At 39.2% G+C, this 26,264-nt stretch overlaps 1 protein-coding gene across 1 annotated transcript; it reads right to left on the bottom strand.

Moving 5' to 3' along the window:
- Window positions 1-3,931: 3,931 nt before the first annotated feature.
- NPY2R (neuropeptide Y receptor Y2) lies at window positions 3,932-13,045 on the bottom strand. Its single transcript, XM_004772026.2, has 2 exons — window positions 11,736-13,045; window positions 3,932-7,093 (listed from the first exon to the last, which is right to left on the bottom strand). The coding sequence occupies exon 2, from the start codon at window positions 7,063-7,065 to the stop codon at window positions 5,917-5,919; it is 1,149 nt and encodes a 382-aa protein (XP_004772083.1). The 5' UTR covers window positions 7,066-7,093; window positions 11,736-13,045; the 3' UTR covers window positions 3,932-5,916.
- Between the last annotated feature and the right edge of the window lie 13,219 nt (window positions 13,046-26,264).

The raw sequence follows: 26,264 nt of genomic DNA, 5'->3' as shown, positions 1-26,264 counted from the left end.
GCCAGTCTCTGGCAGTGGAAAAGAGAACTGGGGAGGAAGATGATAGGAGAAAGAAACTGTGGGAAGGACACAGGCTTGGGACTAAAACAACCTGTTTAAGAAATGCTCTTAAGGGGTGCCTGGGTGGCTCAGCATCTGCCTTTGACTCAGGTCATGGTACCAGGGTCCTGGGATGGAGCCCCACTTGGACTCCCTGTTCAGCAGGAAGCCTGCTTCTCCCTCTCCTGCTCCCCCTGCTTGTGCTGTCTCTCTCTCTGTCAAATAAATAAAATCTTAAAAAAGAAAAAGAAAAAGAAATGATGTTCATTTGTTTAATACCATGAGTTCTCTGCAAGGGTGACATAATTGCACAGTCATGCAACTAACTATCTTTAAGAAGGTGCTGTGGGCGAACTGTACTTTTTAAGGCATGGTGAATATGCATCGGTACAAATGAGTAGCATGAGTCGCAAAACTGCTCAAAGTATATGCTCAACAGTGTTTTGCATAAAAGTAGCACCACATCATAATATTGACAGTTCCAAAATACCATCCATACTCTCTAATTATATCCACTAAAAAAATTGCTGTTGGGACCTGTTGTTGTTGTTTAAGTATAATACTCATGACTTTAATCATCTGTTTCATGCTATCTTTGAATATAATGACAAAAAATATTCACTTGTTATTTTTTCCTTTCTTTTTTTGTGTGAAGATAATGCAGCATTTTTTAACTTTAATGCGATACTATGTGCCTATCATGATCTGCTGTGTGCTTTTTGGCAAGTAATTTGTTAAAGTGGTAAAACTTGGCAATGATTTACAAAGGAGAGTAGATTTAGAGTTAGTCATTTTCATTTACTTCGATTCAGTGACATATTCATGGACTAACAAGAAAGAGTTGAGGTTACAAATAACTTGTGAACTATCTAACCCACAGTCCATCTTCCCTATAACCTCACCCATATCTAGGAAAACCTGTGAAGTCTGTGGACATCGGACTAATGTACCACTGTGGAAAAAAGGTCAATGATCTAACAAGTGTCTTTTATAAATCCTCACAAATCAATCTTTATACATTCATATTTTATCCCTTATCAACTTGAAAACTATAGACTATATTCATCCTGAGGTATCATTTCCTTTGCTCATCCTAGGATGTTAATCCAGAATTTATATTCTGTGATTTTTAGATCATTAGGTCCTTTTATAAAAGATTGATTTAATTTATTTGAGAGAGAGAGTGAGAGGTGAGCAACAGTGGGGAAGCAGAGGGAGAGGGAGAAGCAGACTCTTCTCAGCAGGAAGCCTGATGTGGGACTTGATCCCAGGACTCTGGCATCATGACCTACACCAAAGGTAGACGCTTTACTGACTGAGCCACCCAGGTACCCCTTGATCATTAAGTCTTGATATAATTACTTCTTCCTCCATTCCAATCAACCTATAATGGGGGAAGAAATTCTTCCCTTATGATTTATTCCTCAGTCCCTCTGTCCTAATGGGCCAGTTTTAAAGAGTATCTTGAACACACTGGCCTTGAAACCAGAAAAGGGAAATAAAAAAAAAAAAAAAAGGATAAGTGAACCTGCATCATTGTAAACTGAAAACTCCAAAAAAGCACTCAGAAGGAGAGGATCGGGCTGAAACCAGAAATTACACCATTTGGGCAAATCTCAAGATTGTCAAATTGTCTGAAAGCAATTAGAGAACATATTCTCCCTTACATGTTCTCCCTGTATCTTAGGGGATAGAAACCTAAGAACTGAGAGTGGTTTGCATTTCCCCAAATCCCTGCCAGCAAGACTAGAGTTATAGTCCACAGATGGGAGATATTCACATGAATTTTTAAAAGCAAAAGAGAAGCAAAAGGCATTGTTTAGTCTATGGCAGGGGAAGTGGGCAGGAGCCCATTATGGGCTTAGCAGGAGGCAATAAGATTTTTTCGGTCGAAATCTAGTTGACACATATATTAGTTTCGGATGTACAATACAGTGTTTGGACAAGTCCATAGGTTCTGCTGTGTTCACCACAAGTGTAGTTACTATTTGCCACCATACAAAGTGATTACAAAACCATTGACTATATTCCCTGAACTCTACTTTTTATCTCCTTGACTTATTCATTCCATAACTGGAAGCCTGTACCTCCCATTCCCCTTCACCCATTTTTGCCCATGTCCCACCATCCTCCACTCTGGCAACCATCAGTTTGTTCTCTGTATTTATGAGCTTGCTCCTGCTTTTTCTGTTCTATTTCTTAGATTCCCTTTACAAGTAAAATAATATGGTATTCGTCTTCCTCTGTCTGAACTTATTTCACTAGGCATCATACCCATCCATATTGGGTCCGTCCATGTTATCACATATGGCAAAACCTCATTATTTGTTATGGCTGAGTAATATTCCACTGTGTGCATTTGTGTGTGTGTCCATTAATCTATCAATAGACGTTAAAAGACAATGAGATTTTAATAGATAAACCTGTACTCTTTCCTGTGCATCGTCCACTCTCTGTTGTAGGCATTCATAGAGGTTTCATGTAATCTTGTATTTCCTGGTTTCGTCAATGCCAATGGCAGCTTTTCCTTACCTTCACTTCTCCAGTTCTTTGAGTGATTTTGCAAGATTTTAATTTCCTGTATTAAATGAATTTTTGCTGGACATACCTAGCATGGCTTCTTTTTAGTTATCTGAATCATGACTAATAGAGTGTACAAGCCTTTCCATGCTTCCCTTGTGCAAGGGTCTAGAAAATTTTGAGTGAACCCAAAATGGAATATATGTATAGAGCCCTTTCCAATTATGCAAGTGTCTATACTTAAGGCCTTCAGTAAAAACTTTAATCCTGAACAAATGCATATCTTTTCTTGAAGCCTGGATGGCTAAAACCTGACTTTCCTACAACCTGCATAACAAAACTAGGACAAGTCTATGGTTTACAATCTTACAGATCTACCTCCAAATCTTGGCTTTAATATTTACTTGACTCATTGACTCAGTTTCCTTAATGGATATTTATTGATCACTAATTGGTGCCAGAAGCCACAAGTACCTGCACTACCACAATGATTAAAAGAACCCCTGTCCCCCTCCCTCATATGCTTAAAATCTAACAGCAAAGACTATAGAAAGAGAATTTGCAAGGGATAGAACATATAAGTAGAGTCAGGTACTAAGGAGTCTTCCAAATCACAGAAAGATTTTGACTTTACCATAAGAATGATGAGGAGACATTGAAGAGTTTTCATCAGAGGAGTGATTTGATAAAATTTTAGTTTTTGAAAAATCACTCTGGCAAGTGGGTAAAAGGTGAATTGGATAGGAAGATGACTGGATGTAGAGAGACAAATCAGGAAGCTGCAACATTAAACCAGATGAGAGAGTACAGGGCTGGGAAGATAATCACAGCCTGAACCATGGTGGGGAGCATAAAGAGGAAGAAAAATAAACTAATTCAAGCAACATCCAGGAATGGGAACAAAATGTGGGAATTGGACATGGTGATAAAAAGACATAAGAGTGAAGGGTGACTCCAAAGTGTAAGGCTTTAGGGAACTAGATGAATAGAATCATCATGATTAGAAAAGAAATACAGGAAAACAAAGTAGAGGTGAAGCAGGGGTGGATCAAAATGGCAGGTTCTGTTTTAGACATGTTGGATTTAATCTGCTGACCATGCAGATGTGTCAGGTCAGCTGATGGAAATAGGTTTGAAGTGTAGAAAAAAGTTCTGGTCTTAAAGATTCAAACACTGTCAAAATACGGATTGTAGTTGCAGCCACAGGAGTGAGTACACTGACTCACATTCATGTGCAGAAAGGAAAGAGAGCTAAACTGTCTAGGAGTCATCATCATCATTATTACTTTTTTTAAATTATGTTAAACCTTACTATTTCACCTTGGACAGAAAGTCTGAGATAAAATATCACAATTTTTCTCTAATTTCCTGCATTTTTTTATTTGAACAGATAAAATCACTACATAAAAGGTTATTTTGCTAATGAGTTAACAGAACTAATTAGATCACATATGTTAATTGGATCATTAATTGGATTCTAATAATATACTACTACAACTGTGATACAGTAACATACACATTTCCTACAGGGTAAGAATTCTCCAAGAGGAAAAGAAAACCCTTTTAATCACAATTATCTATTAACATCCTAAGCAAAGAAACTGCTGTTTACAGGACAAAGAGCTTCTTTTTGGATAGTTACATCAAGTCCAACAGAAAAATCAATTTGTTCACTGCATGATATATTACATACATATTATTTTTGGTTTATTTCTTAGTCTTTCACTGTTTTCATTCTTTTCAGTATTCCACTGAAGTCCATGTCAAGTCCACATCAAAAGCTTTACTTCTTCACTGGAAATAATTCAACAAGAGCCATGGTATAAATTTTAAATATATCCATAAAATAAAACTCTCCAGTTTATAAACTTAATGTGTGTAACTAAACATAATATTCATATTGAAGCTTTTTAAAATTTAAGAAATCTATTCACAAATTCAGTCATACTGACAAAATGTGATTACAATAAAATTTCTTTAACAGCATCCAAAGAAGTACAAATATTTTAACAGCTCAGTGAGCTTTCATAAACATACTAGGGTTTTAAGCATCTTTGGCAGGTGCCTTTGAAATAAAAATTGTGTTCACAAAATTATTCAGTAAATATACTCTAACATCTACACTCCATTATTTATAGGTAAAATTTTATTATGTATATATTCATAAGTTATCCAAAATACAAAGCTAGGTATCTTGAGAGGAAGATAATTTTTGTTTAAATTGGTCCAAATAGTATGTTTGCAATGCTTTTAATATTTCTTACTAGGTGGTTTCATTTTGATGAAATTATATTGTTTTATTAATTCTGAATGGGTCCATGGAAGATGAATTTCAAAAATAACACTGCAGTATTCTGTAAACACATTAGAGCTATGTATCTGTGCTAAAACTATTTACAAATAACCATAAAATGTTGCAAAACACCACAAAAATTATTTCTTAATCTGAATTAATTTTTAGTGGAGACAAACTCAGTTCCAACATAGAAATAATAGATGTTCAAAAAGATATAACAATTAGAAGTGATTAAAAGTTTTGTGTTGTATGCTTATCTGTTATGTAAATAGCATCTATATAAAGCAGCACAACTTGAAATGAGAAGTTGAATGATGGTTTACATTTCTATAATTCTGAGAAGTTCATCCTTCCCTTCCTAGTTGAAGAAAGTTTTCACTAAATGTACATTTGGTCTTAAGAACAACAGGCTAACTGAGTGTTAAAGAGTTCCCCTATCACTGGCCCAAATACTAATTACATAGCAAATTTCAGCTTATTTCCTGGAAGTCGTTCAAATAGTTGAATGACTGTAGTTCAATGCTCCCTGAAGGATTAGTGCGTAGGAAGAATAATTCTTAAAAAAAAAAAAATACAATAAAGAAGAGCCTGCAGCAACCTAGGGAAAGTGGTTTTGGGTGGTCTTTCCATCAGATGAGGGGACAGTGAACAGCATCACCCCCCAACCCCGTCAACACCCTAATATGATTTGAAAGACAAATTATTCAGCCACAACTTTTTAGCAATGCTAATAATCCCAATAATCCCAATGCTAATAATCCCAACCTCATTCAGGTTTCCTTCATTCAGGGAAACAGTCAAAAGCGTTTGCCTCTGCTTTTACCCAGACTTTGACCTACCATCCAAACAATTTAGGCAAACCGTGTCTTGTATCTTTGAATATCAGTATCTTTACCCAGGCACTGCCAACCAGATTTCCATAAATTCCACTGCACCATCAGAAATTCTGATTCTCCTTTTCTTCCTTAGAGTGGGAAATCAGGATGCACCCAAGAGCCCTCCTCAACCAGATTTATAGCTCTGGGCAGAACTCATCTACAGATTTTCACATCAGAGCTTCCTTAAACGTTGGTAGCCTCCGTGAAAGAGTCATGGGGGCCAATGTTCTTTTTCACTTCCAGATTCTTTTTAGTCTTGCATGTCACGGACACCTCAGAGTGGATGGCATCCAGCCTCTGCTCACAGCGGAAGGCTGCGAGGAAAGCCTTTCTATAGTTGCTGTTCATCCAGCCATAGAGGAGGGGGTTGGCAAAGGTGGAGCACATGGCAATGATGTGGAACACGGTGAAGATGAGCTTGTACTCCTTCAGGTCGAGGACTTGGTTGTCAATGTCCACAGCAAGCTGGAACGCGTGGAGAGGCAACCAGCTGACCGCAAACACCACGACCACACACACCAGCATCTTGGTGGTTTTCTGCCTTCGCTGGTGGTAGTGGTCATTGGCAGCTCCAGGGCTCACGTGGTTCTTAAGTTTACTCCAGATACGAGTGTAGGAGAAGGAGATGATGCCCAGAGGCAAAAGATACAGGATTAACAAGGAAGAAAGACTGTAGACCGTGCCATAGATGTTCTTCTCCTCGCCGGGCCACTTCTCTGTACAGACCATGATCTCAAAGTCGGGAATAATTTCAATCAGTGAATACTCACGGAAGATGGCCAGGGGGCTGGCCAGCAGGGCGCTGATGCCCCAGGCCAGGCCGATAATCAGGAAGCTAATTCTCTTGGAGATCTTGCTCTCCAGGTGGTAGACAATGCAACGGTGTCGGTCCAGGGCAATTACTGTCAAGGTGATGGTGGACACTTGTACTGCCAGGCCCTGGGCATAGGGTACCAGGTGGCATAAGACGAGACCCATTTTCCACTCCCCCATTAAGGTGTAGGTCAGAGTGAATGGCAAGCACAAGGTGTTTACCAGAAGATCTGCCACCGCCAGATTGGCAATGAAAAAGTTGGTTACAGTGCGCATGCTCTTGAATTTGATCACCACATGAATCACCAGAGAGTTTCCAATGACCCCAAGCAAGATGATGGAGCAGTAGGCTAATATGAGGATAATCCGTACCTCAATCAGCATGGTGCTGTCTATCAGCTCTGGCTCAGGGTCGTGGGCCAGCTCACCTCTGGGAGTGGTTTGCCTTGGATGATATTTCTCTACCTTCATTTCTTCCACTGTCTGGTTCTCATCAGCTTCTGCACCTACAGGGCCCATTTTCAGCTACCAGAAAACGAATCTACAACTAAAAAAAAAAAAAATATGTAGAAGATATATGGAACAAGGAAAATACGCATCACAAATGGACTGGCTTTATTTTGCTGAGGCTCAAAATGCCTATCCCCTGATCCCTAAAATTTCACAGAGTATACCATTTTAAGAAAGCAGGCCCAATAATAAGTCTATTCACAAATACTGATGTGTTAAACCAGTTCCCTGAAACATGTATTACCAGTGGTAAAATGTAATACCTCTAGTATAGACATAATTTCACGAATGCTATCAAATGGATTCAACCTATTTTAAGTGGGATGAATGTTAGAAACCTTATCAATTAATTTTATAACTCTGACAAATTCATCAAATTCATCAAATTTCTGACAAGGAAAATGGCCTTCAATATCTTGACTGCTTTAAATATATAAATATAGCAACAAATTACACAGAAAGAGAAGACTATTGAAACACTTTGCATGGTGCCTGGACTTCGGGAGTATAACGTATTTAAGATAAACTGAGCAGATTCCACTCCATAACCATGACTTCAAGTGTTTGGATTAGTGTTAAAAATAGGTAGACTGTATAAAATAGTTGCATTTTTTTCAATAGTTGCAGTTTTTGATGATTTGGAATCAACTTCCTACTGACATACAGTAGAATCCCACCCAGGATCTACAGAGAAAATTTGTCTAAATCTTAAGTATAATCTCTCTCTAACCTCTAAATACCAAAGTTTTCACACTTCTCTTCCCCAGTCGCACCCCACCCAAAGCTTTTCCTTCTGCTTGCCCTACTTCAGTCAATGCTATCCCCATGGATTACACCAGGTACAGTTAAAAAGCAGACAACTATTCTAGGCTTTGTCAACTCCTTTAGCCCCCACATATAAGAAGGCCCTCAGACTGATCTGGTATATCTCTCTCAATACTCATCATTTCTACCACATTGACTTTGTACTTCTCAGGTTCTTACCACTGTTACTCTAATACTCTTCTGACTTATCTCACTTCCTCTTCTCCTACTTTCATTCATTCACTCATTCATTCATTCTTAACAATAATAATTGTGCATCTGCAAAATGCCAGGCCTGGACCCACCCTTGTGATGCTTGCACTTACTCTAACATCCATTCAGCTAGCATTTGAAAACCTATGTCAGGGGGCACCTGGGTGGCTCAGTGGGTTAAGCCTCTGCCTTCAGCTCAGGTCATGATCTCAGGGTCCTGGGATGGAGTCCCACATTGGGCTCTCTGCTCGTCAGGCAGCCTGCTTCCTCCTCTCTCTCTCTCTCTCTCTCTCTCTCTCTCTGCTTGCCTCTCTGCCTACTTGTGATCTCTCTATGTCAAATAAATAAAATCCTTAAAAAAAAAAAAAGGAAAAGAAAAGAAAAGAAAAGAAAAAGAAAACTTATGTCAGGAACCAGGATTTGTGCTGGGGGGAATGACAAGAGGACAGCATCTCCACTCTCAGGCTCTTACCTTTGACAAGAAAGAGCCTACTCTGACATGAAAAGTGTTGTTCTGAAATTCAAATGTGATCATATCATTTCCCCCATGTCTCCAGATTGCTTAAAACAAAATAACATATTGGTTACTAATGTGAAATTCTCTTTTCAAGCTTATAAAAACATCCAGAGCCCAACATCATAGTAAGTTTTTAATGTAGTCATAATGACAAAAAGGCTGCTACAATTAATTCGGAACTTCTTTCAAATAAATTTGGTTTTTTACTAATCATAATGACATCTACCTACTTTGGCAGGTGAGTCATATTTATTCAGCCCACAGACAATGCCTGGGTGGGCCCCCAGCCTCCACTCCTTACCCTTCCTCTGGAGGGTTAACTCTTGCAGACTGTATTTTCAGGCTCCCACGTCACTGGGATGCTGGCTGAGTATGATCACAGGAGGCACTGGCAGATATTTAGAGGACAGAAGAAGGGAGAAGCCCCTGTCTTCTTCTCTGTCCCTCTCTCCTCTGGGCAGTGCTTCAGTAGCCCCTCTGTGCCTCTGGTTCCCAAAGGATTAGTCCATAGTGATTCTATTTCCCGTGGATGGCCCTGGTCCCTGGGCTTTGGTCACACCACCTACTCTCTGCGTCCCTCTGGCTGGGGATAATAATGACTCTTTGCTCGTGCTAATCCTTGAGTGGCCTCAATAGCCTCTGTTCGGCTTATCACTTGTGGAATCAATTATCTGCATTTAATTTCCCCTCCCTCACATTCTCGAACAGGTTCTGTTTTGCATAATCTGCTGTTACCATGCATATATGATGTCATTAATTTGCTCTCCCACTAATGGTTCTTGACGTGTACGTTGATACCACTGGCCTATAAAAGATAATCCTAACTCCATTATATGACATTCAGCACTTTTCTTGAATGAATTCCTGCCTATCTTCTGGCTTCATCCCTCCTGACATATAAAATGCATATGTTATGCTTTACTCATACTAAACTGTTTCCAATTCCAGCAATGCATAGCTTTTCTCATGCCTCTCTACTTTCTCCATTCTGAACTGGGAAGCCTCTCAGTTACCCCAGAAATCTGTGTCCACTTCTAATACTGCAAGAAGCATAAGCCATAATGCAATTATTTCCTCACCTAGCCATCTCTTTCAGGACACAAAATGGATCTTTTCCATCCATTGTTTAATCCTTAGCACACTACCTAACACATTGATGGTATTCAATAATTTGGTAAAACAAACGTGAAGGTAAAGGAAAGCATAATTTTACCAAACACTTGAAGTCAACAAAATTCAAAGTAATAATGTTTTTCCTTTCCTTAAGATAATTGCTTATACGGAATCCCTTTGCTTTCTCGTGCTTATTTTCTGGCTCTCACTCAGGTAACCACCCCTGCAAGACTTGTTCCAAGGTCCCACTTAAATCAATCTCTGATTAGAGCATTAAAAGTTCCAGTCAGCATACACCATAAGGAAACTTCCTATCTCAGGGGCCTCTCTCTCTCTCTCTCTCTCTCTCACACACACACACACACACACACACACACACACCCTTTTGGAGTCTTACTGCAGAGAGAGAGGGAGAGAGAGATTTCTATATACTCATATATATTTGCTTCATTGACATGTTCTAGTTCTGTCTGCATAAATTTCAAATAATGTGTTCCTAGACCCTCTTTTGTATTTGCCTCCATTCTCTAGAAATTAGGGGGAAAAAAGTGAAACTCATTATCTAAATCTTCAAGTTTGTATTTGGTAGGCTGCACCACTTCCCTGAACCTAAAGGAGACTTTACAGAGCACAATTAGTCAATCCTGACAACTCATTAACAGGAATAGCAAGACTCCATGAGGTCTGAGTTTGAGGTTTGCCATGAGCTAAATTGAGAGTAAGCCTGAGAGAGAAGAATATTAGTTTATTGACTTATTTTGGTTTTTCTTTTCAGTTCCATTTTCTTTATTTCAGAGCCCTTTACTTAAAGCTTCTCTACAGAAATGGTTATTGATCTACAGGCAATTTGCATATGGGCACTAATCACTGTTTTCAAGCACACATCTGGCGTTCAGCCAGATCAGAGCACTCCCACAAATGTATCATTTTAGGGTTGGGCTTCCAGAAAAGTGGAAGAGGAAAACGGAGTCCATAGAGGGAGTTCACTGATTCAAAACTCAAAAGCACAACAATTAAAAGATGAGTCGATGAGGGTAAAAACACTTTATTTGAAACAAGGCAATGGAAAGCATTCACTTGGGTCAAATCATTTTAGAACTGTGAATGGTAGAGTTTTCTTGAATAACTGAATCTTCAGTATCTGTTGAAGAAATATTTCTTTATAGGATAGGAAAATGAGTTAAGGCTTTTTAAAATTTTCTTTCTTTTCTTTTCTTTTCTTTTCTTTTTTTTTTTTTTTTTTTGCGGGGCTTTTTGCATCAGTACTCTTATTACCACAGGTGGCTTAATAAAACTTAACATCTTGTCAATCACAAAACCTTCCAGGAGTGTTTCTCAGGCAAAAAGTTCCCAGGAATCCTGCCTTACAGCCCATACTTGTTAGTCCTAGAGAGAGGGGAGTGGACTCCAAGAATGTTACATACAAGGCATGATTCTTTGCTTCATAAGCAGAAAGTTGAAACTATTCACCTAAAGGTCTGGTAATGGATCACTTTCTTTGTGTTTGAACTTCTGGCCTTTGCTTGCCAACAGCATTGTCTATTTCATGTCACTGACTTTAAATGATGTGCCCCACTACAAAACGTCTTAAAGCTTTTACTTTTGCCTCCTCCTCGTGCACCATATGCTCCTACCAGTGGGTGAGCCCTTCTGGTGCAAAACCAATGAATGCTTAAATAAATGTACTTATTCTTGAACAGCTTTAGCGAATCCAATATGACCTTCTGCTTTAGACAGGTGTTTGATTAAAAAGGGGTGGGGAACAGAAACCGTAACAACTTGCTGCTCTGGAAAGATGATGACCTCTCTCTAAATAGGTCAAAAAAAGAGTAAAAACCTTCAGCAGAAAAGGAAAATTCTAGCTAAAGTAGAAAATGGTGATGGTACCACCCCAACCCCTACCTTCAGGCTAAAGGAGAGTGGGGTGGGGGGAGTCCGCACACTAATGAGGACCTCCCCCATACCTTCTTCATAGGACTAGAGCTCTTTTGTGGGTATTCTTCCCAGAATGTGAATCAGAGTTAGAACTTACACTTACTTCCCCGGCGAGGGCGTTTCTGCTGAGACGTGGAAGCCAGACGTGCACAGCCGGTCCGTGCGATGATTAACCAGCCCTGGGATCCGAAGAGGCCACTGGAAGGTCCCCAGGGGCAAGTCCAGTTGCGCTGCGTCCTTCCCGACGGTGCAGGACCGTCAGCGCCGCGGGGAGACACGCGGAGAGGGGCGGCAGCGCGGCGTCCGCTAGGCACCCGAGCCGCCGGGAGCTGGCGCTGCTCAGCTCTGCCGCGGACCTCTGCGGCCAGGCGCGCTGGGGCACCGCACTGCGCCGCGCACGGCAGCAGGGTGAGCGAGTGAGGATGCCAGGCCGGTGGGGGGCGGAGGCACGGGGGTGGAGGGTGCGGCAACTCTTCCCTGGAAGGAAGAGAAACAGGTGCAGAAGGAGGGGGGCGACAGTTCCGCAGCGCCAAGGGCTGGACGGAAGTTTCCGTGGCGAAAGAGGGGGACAGTGTCCACAGTGTAGCCTCTGCCTCCGGGTTTGGAAGCCCGCGCGGCGGGACCCTACTCAGCGCGGCGCCCCCTCGCGGATCCCCACCCTACTAACACCTGCAAACTTCTACTTTTCAGCCCACTTCCCAGGTGACCCCAAGTGAGATACTCTGGGCGTGTGCAGCACCCCAACCTCCTTTCCCTTCCACAAACCCCTCCCTTTGCTCTCCGCTCCTCAGTTTCGCGGTAAGAAGCTCCTGGAGTCGGGGTTCACCAAACTGGCCAGGGAAAAGTCGAAGGCGAAAGCGACTGTGGGGCGCCCACCCAGCCTCGGACGAGGGTGCAGCGGTCCCTGGTGCAGCGAGCAAGAGGAGACCTCGGGCTTGCAGGGGGCCGATGCCGAGGTAGAAGCTCTCCACCTTGGAAGGGCTGAGAAAATCCCACAACTTCGACCAGGAGTTGTTTCTTCTTTTGTTTGTTTATTTGCTCACAGGAGCAGAGGTGGGGAGCTGGACCCGCGCAGAACCACAGAAAAACGCCACACAGTTGTGCCAAGGACAAACCCTGGGTAACCTCGCCCGGGGCTGGAGCGCGGGGCGCTGGTGCTCCTCTAACTGGGCGGACGCTGTGCTCCCGCGAGAAGGTAAAGCGAGTTCACGTGCTTTTGCCCACCGAGGGCAATTCCTTTCACAGGTGTCTGCTGACAGTTTTACAAGTTAGGTATTGCGGGTTCAGATTCAAAAGCCCGCGGGCAATCTGGGGGCAGTGTGCTCCGGCTCCCGGCAAAAGCTCTATAGGAAGAGAACACAATGGGTGACAAACGAATCACAGTCTCTTTCTCCAGTTAGTTGATTTCCACATCCTTTGCTCTTCGATCATGACCAAAGCCACTTGTGCCACTGAGTGCGAGCCTCTGGAATTCTTCTTTTGGAGAAGCCCTCTGCTAATGCCTTGAGCCCAATGAGCTGAGGTAGCGGATCAGAGCAGAACAGGACGGTTGCGTCAGTCCACAACGCTGCAGAGTCTGTTTCCTCGAGATTCCTCCCGAGAAGCTCTATTTAGAGCCATTCCTTAGAGAAATTTACGACCAGTCTTTCTTTCCCTTGCTCATTTTTAGAGGGGGCAGCAGAGCATGCCATGTTAAAAAAAGGAAAGCCAGAAATTGGAAACCACAGTCTTTCCTAACTATCCTGTGTTGAGGTTTTGCACTAAATACTTTCCCTCTGTGCCTCAGTCTCTTCATTTCTGAAGTGAGGATGGTCAACAGAGAAAAAGAAAAAAGAAAAGACAAAAGTACCCTCTTCAAAAATATTAGTTATGGCATCCCCTGTAAAGGATTAGATTTTCAGTCTTATCTGGGCTTGCTCACATCCTAGTAATACTGTGTATGTAAGGATCTTTACACTGTGTAATCTGAAATTGATCATCTGGTTAATGTAGAGTTATGCCACAGGAGCATATTTCTGTATAAAAGGAAGCCATTTGGGCTTTTCAATTACCAAGAAACAAAACTAAACAGAACTGCAAATAATATCCAGGATGTTCTACATAGTTGTACTTAAAATATGTTGGCAGATATACTTACCTTGGGGAAATATTCCTTGTTCATACATGTGTTTTATGCAACAGATTCAGCACTTCCTAATATATTTGCTGTGAAGAGTGAACTCTGTACCAAGGAGTTGAAATTTTGGAAGACTAGGAATGCCTTGAAATAACAACCGCAAAAACATGCAAGAAAACAGACAAGCAATCAGATTAATTGCTTTGGAGAGCTGAACTGACTTGACTGACATTGATTCTATGAACATTTTTGCCTCCATTACAACTGGCTTTCAAAAGCTGCCTAGGACTCTTATACAAATATTTATCATAATTATTCCCATACAGACATGTGCGCTTTTAGGAAACACATAGTTCCACAAACATCTTCTCAGCAACTCTGAGAAGATTAAATGATCTCTTTAACTCTCTTCCAGTAAAGTACAGAACCGAATGAAACACTGATCTATTGAAGTTAAAGTTGCTTTATCGCTTGTCTTATTATCAAGGATAGTTTTGGCAGTTAAGTCATGATATTTTTGTGCATTAAGGTCTAACTGATACCTTTTGATGTGCATATGCTCTGTGCTATGGGAACAGGAACCACTCTGATGAGTGCCAATAAACCCTATTGAGATGCTGATATAAGTTTGTGGAAGCAATAGTGAAATGCAGATTAATACAAATTGAAATAGGCCAGGATTGGTGCTGCCTGATTTCTCTGGTGTCAAATCATTAAGCTCCTCAGGCAGTTCAGCAGCTTAGAAGAATAGATGTCCACTGTTCCTCAAATAGGATGTGGACTCCAATTCAGATGCCTACCAGACTAGGGCCAATGACATAAATGCATACACCAGCTAAGCTGTGGGAGACAGTGGGGAGTGGTGGGTGTTAACAATACCGTTGAAAGCACAAAAGTACATGCCTTTTCTGAAGGAGGAGGCTGCTAATTCCACTGAGTTTCCTTGTAAAAATTTAAATTCAATATTGTCAGATCTGACATTTTAAGAGAACAAAAATTCATGTTCTTAAATATCTTTCGAATTTTCAAGGAAAGAAATTAATTCTTGAAAAGTAAAGTCCCTAAGCAGGTCAGATCTATGGAGGCCAAAATAGAGATGGGTAAATAACCCACAGTCTTGTCGGTGGGCCTCCAATAGTGCCGCCTCTGATATGAGCATGTGATGTTTGACGGACCTCCTCAAGCACATCAGACATGGCTCAATCACCATTTCCCCTCCCCCACAAACCATTCCTCAGTGCTCATAAATATAAAAGTAATACAACCATAGCTTAATTGCCAAATAAGTAACTTTCTTTTCCACTTTGGGTTGAATAGGTATTCTCAGTGAGACTCCAAAGTAAATGACTTGGCGAATAACTGAACGATCAGTATTTTATGTTGTTAAGATGAAGAAATTTCAGACAAACTCTTTGTTAGAAAAGACAAAGTTAGATAACATTAGTATAGAAGACTATTTATGATGCTTTTTTTTTTTAGATGAAGTACATCATGATATGGATTTCCTTCAGTCTAAATTTATTTTGAAAGCAAAATACACCACCCCATGGCATAAATAATTTTATTGTTTAAAGTAACTTACAACCATTATAAAAATCAAAAACAGGGGAAAAAAACATAGAAAGAAATACACATGATCTATAAAACATTGCTGTCCAATAGAACTTTCTGTAATGATGGTAATGTTCTCTATCTGTATTGTCCAATAAAGTAACCACGCAGCTACTTTTGGGCCTTTGGCTTTTGAACACTTGAAATATGGCTAGTGAAAGGAAACTGAATTTTAAACTTAACTTTTTTAAAAGCACCAAAAACAAAAAGTGTGTTTTAATTCCTAATGGAAATTCTTCCTAGGGTCACTCCTGCCAGAAAGCAAGCTTTTTTTTTTTTTTTCCTCACCTTAATGTCAAGTTTTCCTGAAAGACTTTTTATTTTAAAATATTTTTATTTATTTATTTGAGGGAAAGAGAGAGAGTGAGTGAGAGAGCCGGGGTGGGGGGCATGGGGTTCAGAGGGAGGGGAAGAGAGAGTCTCAAGCAGACTCCCTGCTGAGTGAGGAGAGCAAGCTCAACTTGGGGCTCAGCCCCACAACCCTGAGATCATGACCTGATCTGAAACCAAGAGTCAGACCTTCAGCCAACTGAGTCACCCAGGCGTCCCTTGCTCTCCCTGAAAGACTATTAAATAACTCTCAAGTCATACCAAACTGAATTAAATCCTGTTCAAAACAAAATACTGTAGTGCAGCTGGAGTGTGGAAGCTGATTCCAGAAGGAGAAAAAAGTAAGCTCCAGAGCACCAAATGAGAGAGCAACAAGCCCAAAGAATTCTCTAAACCCCAGTAATGTAAGAAAAGCTCAGTGATGCTAATAAAATAATGAACTTAACTCTGACTAAACAAAAGAAGCTTAATAGCTAGTTAGGAAATTTTAATAATCAAATTAGCTTAACAGTTACAGTGTTTAGGATATTTAAACTGATTCTGTCTTGCTTTATTTAAGTGTTCAACAAATTCAATTATTTATTTATTCTTAGGTTTATTAAGTCCTACTTACAGGAATTCATGTTAAAGTTTCAATAGCACTCCCTTTAGTAAAAATTATAGAACCTAGATATCCTAATGGTAATTTGGCTATTTAGTTATAATATTGATTCTCAGTTGGTTGTAAGTATATTTCTGATGGGATGTGTGTCTACCTTTCCTTTCAGGCAGGAAAAGGCACAGTGGAAGTTAATATCCGAACAGATATGGTGGAACTTGCATCAAGTAGACACAGAAAAAAGAGACTGGTTTATATGAATGGAGCTACAGGTGTTTTAACTTTTTAAACAAATCTTTATTTAAGATCAACTCAGTTTTTAAAAACTGGACGGTCTAATCACACTTGAGATGAAAAAGTAATGCTTCCTTCAACACCCTTGCAACCTTGGCTCATTTATAGCAAGCGAGCCAGTAAATGTGTGAATGTGCAAAAAACGGTCATCAAATAATCCATTTCATGAAGCTGATTGGCTAGATTTTCTTTAAAATTTTGTAGGCAGCAGTATGTTATGAAGACAGGTGTCTCACTAAGGAAAAGCAACTAGTCATTCCAAGTGAAATAGATGCTAAATCCTAAATTGAGCATAAATATCATTTGCTATGATTTTTCTCTCTGGATTTGGAGTTTTTATTTTTGTTTTGGATTTTTAATTGCAGATTCAAAGTGATTAAGCAGGATTGTAAGCACTATATGCAACATTTTGCTGAGATTTTTCTCTTTCGGTGATCATCCAAATGGATATTGAGACTGGTAAGGAACCAAATCTAAAACGATATTGAAATGCAAATGATTCACAGTTCAAATTTTAACATCGAACAAAGGAAGGGACATTTTTATGTGGAATTCAGAATTTAATCAATGCAAATTTTCATTTGATTATCTGAAACATGCACAGAAGGCCCATGGCTAAAGAGGAAACACGCACCCTTTTAGAAATTTCAATTTTATTTAATAAGTGTTTATCCTTGCAGCATATAGAGACATAATTTGATATATATTTTTTGAATCATACTCAAAGCTAATTTAATTTTTAATTTTTCTCAAACAAATGCAAGCGAAATCAAAGCTCTCTCTCGTGAAATTACTATGGGTACTTCTCGAGAGATGAGAAGTTAAGGATTTATATATAATTTTTACATATCACTTTGGAGATGGTAAAATAGCTTATTGAAGTAAAATTTTTTTAAGACATTAATTAAATAATGCTAGTAGGATTTAATTCAGGACTCACTATTCTTTGTTATAAAAAAGAATTGTGTAAAATCTATATGAATGTTTTACTGCTCACAACTCTTCCCAACAAATCTTTATTCAGTGTCTAATTTGTTACACGTGCTGTGCCAGACAATATCCATGTAACCATGAATTACACACAGACCTGACACTGATTGTCTCTGATCCATTAATGTCTTATACATTTCAAAGTAAAGAAGTACCACAAACAGATTAAGATTCTCTAGTGGACTCTAACATAATAAGTTTGGGGTCACAAGGAAGAGATGGTTAGTTTTTTGTTTGTCTGTTTTTTGTGAGTGGTGTGTGTTGGGAGAATCGGGGAAATGCTTTTTGGGGAAAGTAACACAACTCAGTATAAAGTTAGCTAGAGACCATTTTTTGGCTTTCCCCAGCATAGGCATACCGTTTTCTTCTCCATTGCATTGACCGGGATGTGTGATAGCAAGACAATGTAGAATCCTCTGGGGAAGAACCATCATCTACATATGTCAAAGTAAATTTTTCAAAGTCAAAACCATTATTTACAAACAAAATGTATAGTAAGTACATAACCAATATTTAATTCAGTACTAAGGGCACTGGCACAATAGCAGGATGCCAAAGGCAGATACCTATAGCTAGTCAACATAAGAAAGAATCTTGCATAGAACTGAGACCTTACATATAACATTGGTTGATAGCTTGATAAGCAAAAAGCCATAAATTACAGAAACCATCTGCATCTCGCCTGGAAAATAACCAAACTTAATTTTCTCTAAGCTTGCTTCAAACTTACAGAGACTGGGTTCTCACCAATGGTAAGTGATACACCAAATTAAGTAAGCTTCCGTCTCCTGGCAAGTCCACTGATACTTAGGCTCATAAGGCAGTGCTCCCATCTGACATAGAAAAGCATACGATGCCCACGCTGGTGTTTTTTTTTTTTTTTTTTTTTTTTAAATTGTTGCTTGATAAACCATCCCCAAAATGAGTAGCATAAAACAGTGATTTCATGCTGCTCATGGTGGGTCAGAAATGTGTGCACCGCTTAGTTAGGTGATTTCATCTCGAATCCGTGTGACCTCAGCGGGAGGGGTGGAGCTGCGTGAGTCTCTTCTGGGATGTACCTTCACGCACATGCGTGGGTCTGGGCTGGCTTCTCCGTGGTAGCTGGAGGATGCGTATTTATCTCTCTTCACACACGGAAAACTCAGAGCAGTCAGACTTACTGCATGGCTTTTGGCTTCCCCTAGAAAGAATTTTCAAAAGAGTATTCTAAGACACCCAAGCAAGGATAGCAAGGCTTCTTATGATCAAATCTCCCAAGTTCCAGAACATTTCTTCAGCTACATTCTTTGGGTGAAGCAAGACTCTCAGCTCAGCTTATGAAATGGGAGAAGATGAATATGTTCTACCTCTGCAGGGGAGTAGGGCATGTGTGCAGGGGGAGGAAAGGAACTGATAGTGACCGGAGAGCAACGTCATCCCTTTGCCTTATATGTATTTTGGATGTATCTCTGTGTGTGTGTGTGTGTGTGTGTGTGTGTGTGTGTAATACATCCATTAAAGAGGGACTCTTCTGGGAAAAGAACAGTAGCCTCAGAAATTCCACAGTGAATTTTTCCGCTTTGGCTTGCAATCTATAAAATTATCAGGGCCAGAGACTGCAAAATCTAAGATCTTCGCTGTCCATGGAGACCCTGGGGCAAGAATACATGAGGAAAATAGAAGGGGTGTTTCTAATATCTGCACTTCGGTGAACACAGTGATTGTGATAGGTGCAAATAAACAACTTTAGGTAGGTTTCTCCCATGATGACTTACTTAAAGTGAATAGTACTTAAACTGGTTCTTAGAAACCCCAGGTAAGATGACAACATAATATTGCCTGATAGCCAATTCCAATATTTAAGTACACCATTCTCAACACAACTTTCATTGAGTAGTAGAGCCCAGGAGGAACAGTGGAAAGATCTGCTCTATCCATGTGTTATTGCTGAGTAATGCCCAGAAGTTGGTCTCACAGGATCTGGGGCACTGCACGGAATCTGGTTTGTTTGCTGTATGATTTGGAAATGTCATTTGATCTTTCTGAGCCTCAGTTTCTCCAACTATAAAATAAGAAGTATGTTCTTAATACTTTAGAATAAGAACACAGTCTTAGTTCTCAAAATTCCACAGGTTGGCTTTGGAAATCTTCAAAATATTTCCTGTATCTCATTACTTCTGATATCTCTCCCTAGCTTTTTCTTAATTTATTATCCATATTCTGTTTTCTTAAGGGCCCTCAAAACAGAACCATAATTAAATGGCCTCAAGTATTTTGAACAGCACAGTAATAGTTTTAGATTAATCTTGAAAACTCTTTAAGAAAAATGAGGGGTGGGAAAAAGCATGTATTGAAATTTCTAAGGGCATCTGACAGTGAAAGTCAATGAAATTACTTAGCTTTTTCCCAACTAAAAACAAAACAAATAAACAAACAAAAAAAAACAAAGATACCTGAATGGTTCAGTCAGTTAAAGTCAGGTAAGCATCCAACCTCAGGTCAAGTCATGATCTCAGGGTCCTGGAGTCCAATCCCCCATCGGGCTCCCTGCCCAGCAGAGAGTCTGCTTCTCCCTCTCCCTCTACCCTCCTCCCCTGCTCTCGCTCTTTCTCTCTTTCACTCAGATAAATAAATAAAATCTTTTAAAACATCATTTATATTACTTCATATCAAAGGAATATTACATGATTTAAAATCAGCTTGTTGTAGTAAATTAATCATGACATTTGATAATTTGGTGATTGATTTGCCCTCTCTGAAAGAAGAGTTATTGACACGTGCCCATACTATGTGATGTTTTCTTTAGGTATAGACTCTGAAACACAGAAGTGAACATTTTCAGATGCCCCTAAGCCGATTGTTCCCAAACCATACACCGAGGAAGCCCAGGCTGCCACAACAAATTCACATGGGAGCTCGTGTGATATTTTAAATTTCGAAGAAATCACAACCATATTTAATATGTTAGATACTTGGTGTCTATTAGATGCTGCACAAAGTACCACTGGAATTTAGTTCACAGTTTCAACATTAAGTTATACTACAAGCCTCCCAATGACCTCATATTTTTGGGAAGCTGGGTTTTTAGTGGCTGCCAAGATAAGAAACAATCACTGTGTGAAAAGTCACTGAGTAAAGGAAATGAGAGTAGTCATTTCCAAATTGATTTCAAAACATGTGGAGTTGTGCAGGGCCCCAGAGACACACATATATCCCATTAGTAAGCAGCCCTCTATTTAAGAATGAAAACACATTACATTATTTATTTATCAATTTATGTTGAAATCGTTTTTTCAAGTGGAAATTAAACTTTAAGGACATACGTGCTTATGAAGTTATTTGTACCCAACTCCTTGATAAATGGCACTGTTTTTTAGTTATGATTTGGCCTCCAAGTCATCATGACATGTATGCCCTCAGGCCATATCTAACTGGGAATCACATTTTGTTCACGTAAGAAGAGTTTGTTTCATTGGGTTAATCATGGGAGATTTTTAATTGGAATTGAAATTTTTGATTTGAAAATATATTTTTAGTGAAAGACACTCTGGGGAACCTATATTAGAAATAGTTACAGAAAGAGGATTCAATGAAATCTCGTGTGCATAGGCAGGCATACACTGCCTGTATTTTACAGAACTCTGTGAACTCTTCTGCTTTGTCCCAGCCTAGCATGGACAACTGAGTTCCTCCTAGATTGGAAAGTAGGAAGGAGGGTGGGAAGGGTCATAGAGGCCCATGAGGGAAAGAAGAGAGGGGACACTTACTAGCATAAATCAGAAATATGTATATATTCTATTTTATTGTAGTAGTGTTGTAGCTCTACTAAAATCATTACTAGGAAAACTATCGAATGCAGAAGATGTTAGTACAATAGAATATTCATTTCTAAATGCAAAAACTGTATGTTTAATATAACCACATAATTTTAAATAAGATTCTGAAAAATGACCAGGAGGGAAATATCCTTTAAAGCTAACTATATTTATGCTCTGCGAACTGTGATTTTGTTCTTTCATCTTTCTTCTCAAGCTTTCTTAAGCTCACCTTTTATTTTGACTAAAGAAAATAATAAATATCATATAAAAGTGTACTGAATCCATTATTCAGATATTCATGAAATCTCTTAAAATGAATAGGAGATTTATTGTTTTAGCCACATAGTTCGTTCCTCAAACCCCAGAGCCGGGGTAGCTCTTCCAAATCGGGGTCCATGTTAGAGTTACACATGACACAACTGAGAGGGTCTGATTCTGTAGCACTGGAAGGAACTTGAGTGCCCACATGTGATTCTGTCCTCCCCATTCTCAACTCAGAGTCTCCCCACCTTGAAGCACCTACAACCTTTCCCTATGCCCATACTGGTATGTTTTTTGGTTACCTTTGTCTCTTCCCTAATTCAAACTATTATTCCAAATTCAAATCAAGACACAAGTAAAATCACACGTTCAAAGGATATAGACACCTTTCTCTCAGACTCTTATTTACTTTCACTGAATTCTTTCTATAATCTCCCTCAGTTTCATTCTTTGAGTCCACGATGATGCCACTTCTGTCCGAGATCGTTACGTTACTGTATGTCCATTCTCTTCACCATCTTCCTTTCCTCTTTGAATAAGCCCTTAAAAATTTAAAAGGTAAAGTATGTGGATGTTCTCTCTCTCTCTCTTTTTTTCCCCTTCTCTTTCTTTCCATCATAGCCTCTTCTCAGGAAAGCCTTCGTGGTAATTCATGTGAGTTGCCTGCTATGGGAGGAATCTTACCAGAAAAGTGAACCTGAGAGAGAGGGGTTCTAACTGTGGAATGATTGGCACCAGCCATTATGTAGAAGGGATGTACTTCTGGTTCTGTTTCTACGTCGGGATTTTAGCTGCTGAACCTCCGAACCCTCTGAAAACCTCATTGTCACACATGGGTGATATGCTCAGGAATTTTGTTGACTCTTCAAAATAATTACTGAGATGTTCAATTTAATCCTTTAACATCTAGACCACACTTGAATGAAAATTCCATTTCCTGGCATTTAGTCTATATTTTCCTTATCATCACTGAGTAATTCTCTCAATACTATTAAGTAAAAACAAATATTAAAAAGTGTGATACTCTTCTAGCCATTTTCTTCTCTTTTTTGGCAGTATAAAAAAATAGCTCTAATAAGGGTTTTGACTGATTCATTCATCTTGTTCTTGGCTAACACATCAAATCTGATAAAGAAATTGTGTTGTTTGGAGATGCCAATTAATTAAGTTGCCTGTCACAGGGAAGGCATACAGAAAATGTAAATATTGCCTTCTGTTCAGTGGATTATGTATTGTATCCTAGGTATAATACAAGATTATATCTAGATAAGTGTAGCAGAGAAAATATGAATGAGGAATACAGTTCCATAAACCAGGGCTACATTTATCAAACCATGGTGTTAGGCTTCCCATTATCAAGTACACCTGAGGTCCCTCATAGTAATGCAGATTCCAAGACCCCCGGTTGGTCCGAAGCCATGGAAACTCTTAGGAGAGAGAGAGATGGCATCTGCAACATTAGCAAGCTTCCCAGATCATGTGAATGTGTATCTAGTTTTGACCAGTGCTCATCAAGGGGGTGTCCTGCTAATACACCAATAAATAAGGGAGCAAATAAATGAATGAGGGATAATGGCAGAGGGTGTGAGAAAAAATACCTGAATTATCCCAATGTTTTCAGTTCTTCAGAAATTGCTGAGCAATTCATTTCCCATCGCTCCCACAGATTTAATGTTACAGTACCTCTTGTTTCCATAGAGATTTTTAGGTATAAATTATCCAACATCAATTCTTGGTGATACATCTCTTCACCTAATTAATTTTTGAGTTAGAAGTCACTAACGAGAAGTTACTTCCTATAGGAAATAGTCCCGCACCAAGCCTAGCAGGTCAAATATCTCTGTCAGAGAGCTGTGAGCCCCCTGTGTCTCTCTTCAACACATAATATTTCCGGTTTTACATTTTGTGTGACAATTTCACTACCTGATGAACACCTCTCTTCCCAACTTCAGACCCCAAGAGAAACAAAATCCAACAACAGTAACTTTTTAGTGCTTTTTGTGTACAAACAAGAGAATTGAAATGGAAAAGAAATTACCACTTTCCTTCATTTCCTTCCTGATAAGAGGCCTGGATATTAAGCCATCTGCTGCTTGTTCATTTGATCAACGTAGAGAGAACCTTGTATCTTAAAGTCTGAATATTCAGGTTAAACTCTGGGTAAATTGTCATTGATATTTAGCAATCCTGATTTAGGTTATTTAAATTAATTTCTGGGTGAATTGTGCATGGAATGTTTATTTACATTTTCTCAATTCCTAAACTGTTTATTCTTTTGTACAGATAGCACAAGTTGCAGGGATTTAATTTAAAAATCACAAAAGAGTATCTAAGGAAGGAACAAGAATATAGGACAAGCATCCTCATTTGATTTAGCTTGATCTGTCCCTTCTTCCCCAATTGTAAACAGGGGCAGGGAAAGGCCAAAAAATAACAGGAAAGTGGCAGTGAACCTGTTCCCTGTTTGTTCCTTGTTTGTTCTTGAGTATTCTCTCATTTATTTAGTCTACTTCATGACTACAAAATATGTCATCAACATGTTGCTTTTCTTAAAAGTTTAAAACTCTGAAGAGCCATGTTCTCGACCCTTTCACTTAAAGGGTGTCATACTTTGACAATGGGCATCTAAGCCCCCCGTAAGGACTAGAATCTGTAATCTATTAGGTACTTTCCCTCTGAGGAGCACTATAAAGATGGCTTTTTCTATGACTTGAAATATGGATTTTTAAGGTGTTTATTTGAATTCAAATGTATCCTGTGAAATTTTTGTATAAAGTAAATAATAATTACCTTATGCTCTCAAAAGGATTCTTTGCTTAACAAAATATTTGCTACAGAATCAGTGAAAGTGAAACACATTATTTGATTTATAAAAAATTGAATTAACAGGAAAAAGACATATGTTAAAGATAAGGGCAACAGCAACATGGGTTGTATGGTAGTTTGTGAGCAACTAGGATTGAACACAGATTTTTTTATTCATTTTGTACTACACTGACCAACAACTTTGTGGCATGAATTTACTGTGTGCATATGATGGCTATCTAATCTTTCACGATGTTGTTGTAAACAGAGATTAATGAGATTGGGCCTAAGTCATGCAAAAGCCTACAGTCTGGTGCCCAAGAGAGAAGTTTTGAAGTTAATTATATCACAAGGTGGTAAATCCTATGACAAATATGTGATTCATAGAGATCCTTTTATTTGTATCCTGCAGCTGAATAGCTTTCTATTTGATGGAGGCTGGGATAGAGGGTGGCAATTCTAAGCAGGTGAAACAGTAGCAAGCCTACTGAGATATGAAAGGATCTGACGTGAGAACCAGCTGCAGGTTTAGGATGCTTTTTTGCAAGAGCAGCTGGGAAATAATACTGGGAGATACATAATAGTCAGATAATTGAAGGTGTTGTACTCTACTCTAGATAGTTGCATTTTATTTTATTGGTAATCCATAGTCACCAAGGGATTTAAAGCATGGGAAAGGTGTTTAGTTTAGTTTTGTTTTTTGAGTTTTGTTTAAGAATATTCTGGTAGTGATGAGAGAATTTTTTGGGAGTGGAGTATGACCTAGAGCAGTGATTTACAATCAAGACAGATTGTAAATGAAGAATTTCAAAATATTCTTGTTCCCACCCCAACCTTAAAAAAAAATCACATAGGACTAGGTTCTATATTTTTTTAAAAGCCCCCTTATTAGTTACATATTGCTATATAACAAATTACCACAAACTTTTCAGCTAAAATAGTAAACATCTCAGAGTTTCTGTGGGTAAAGAACTGTAAGGCACTTTAACCAGGTTTTCTGCTTTCAGATCTCTCCCAAGGCTACAATCAAGATGGTGGCTAAGACTAAGGTCTCCGCTGAGGCTCTCCTGGGTCAGGATCTGCTTCTAAGCTTGGATGGCTGTGAGTAGGATTTGGTTACTTGTGGGTTGATGGACTGAGAGCATAGCTTCTTGCTAGCTGTTGCCTGGAAGATGCCCCCCCACTTCTCTTCTTATAAGGCTCTCCCTACAAGGAGGCTTACTTCATCAAGGCCAGCAAGGGAGAGAGTCTACTAGCAAGACAGAAGTTACAGTTTTAGGTAACATAATCTTGAAGGAGACTTTCCATCACCTTTGCCTTCCTCTATTGGTAAGGAATAATCCACATGGTGCCCACACAAAATCTTGAATGCTAGGATTGAGGGGAAATTAGGGGATACCTTTAAGTCTGTCTTATGACAAACTCCATGTGATTCTGATAGTCATTTGGGTTTGAAAACACTCACTCAGAGACTTTAGGGAATACATACAAAAAATGGCAAGGATGAAACTTCAAGGACAGATCTCAAAAACTTCGGAAAAGAAATATCTACAACAGCAGGTGATTATAGAGGTACTGGTTTTGTTAGGGAGGGGATAGCTTGATTATCAAGCCTTGAACTTGGTGATTGAGTATATAATGATGGCTTTAGCCAAAATAATAAGTCAAAAAAAAAAAACACCCATTTTGAAAGAATGACAATGGAGTTAGTTTTAGATCTGTTAGAGTTGATGTACATATAGGGTATATTATGAAATAGTATTTACAACTGTGAAATATGGCCAAAGAGAAAGAAAGAAAGAAAGAAAGAAAGAAAGAAAG

Source organism: Mustela putorius, unplaced genomic scaffold (assembly GCF_011764305.1).
Source record: "Mustela putorius furo isolate JIRA1106 unplaced genomic scaffold, ASM1176430v1.1 tig00000056_pilon_pilon_pilon, whole genome shotgun sequence".
Classification (NCBI taxonomy): Eukaryota; Metazoa; Chordata; class Mammalia; order Carnivora; family Mustelidae; genus Mustela; species Mustela putorius.
Note: the sequence above shows the minus strand (reverse complement) of the source record. Positions and strands in the feature narration are given on the sequence as shown.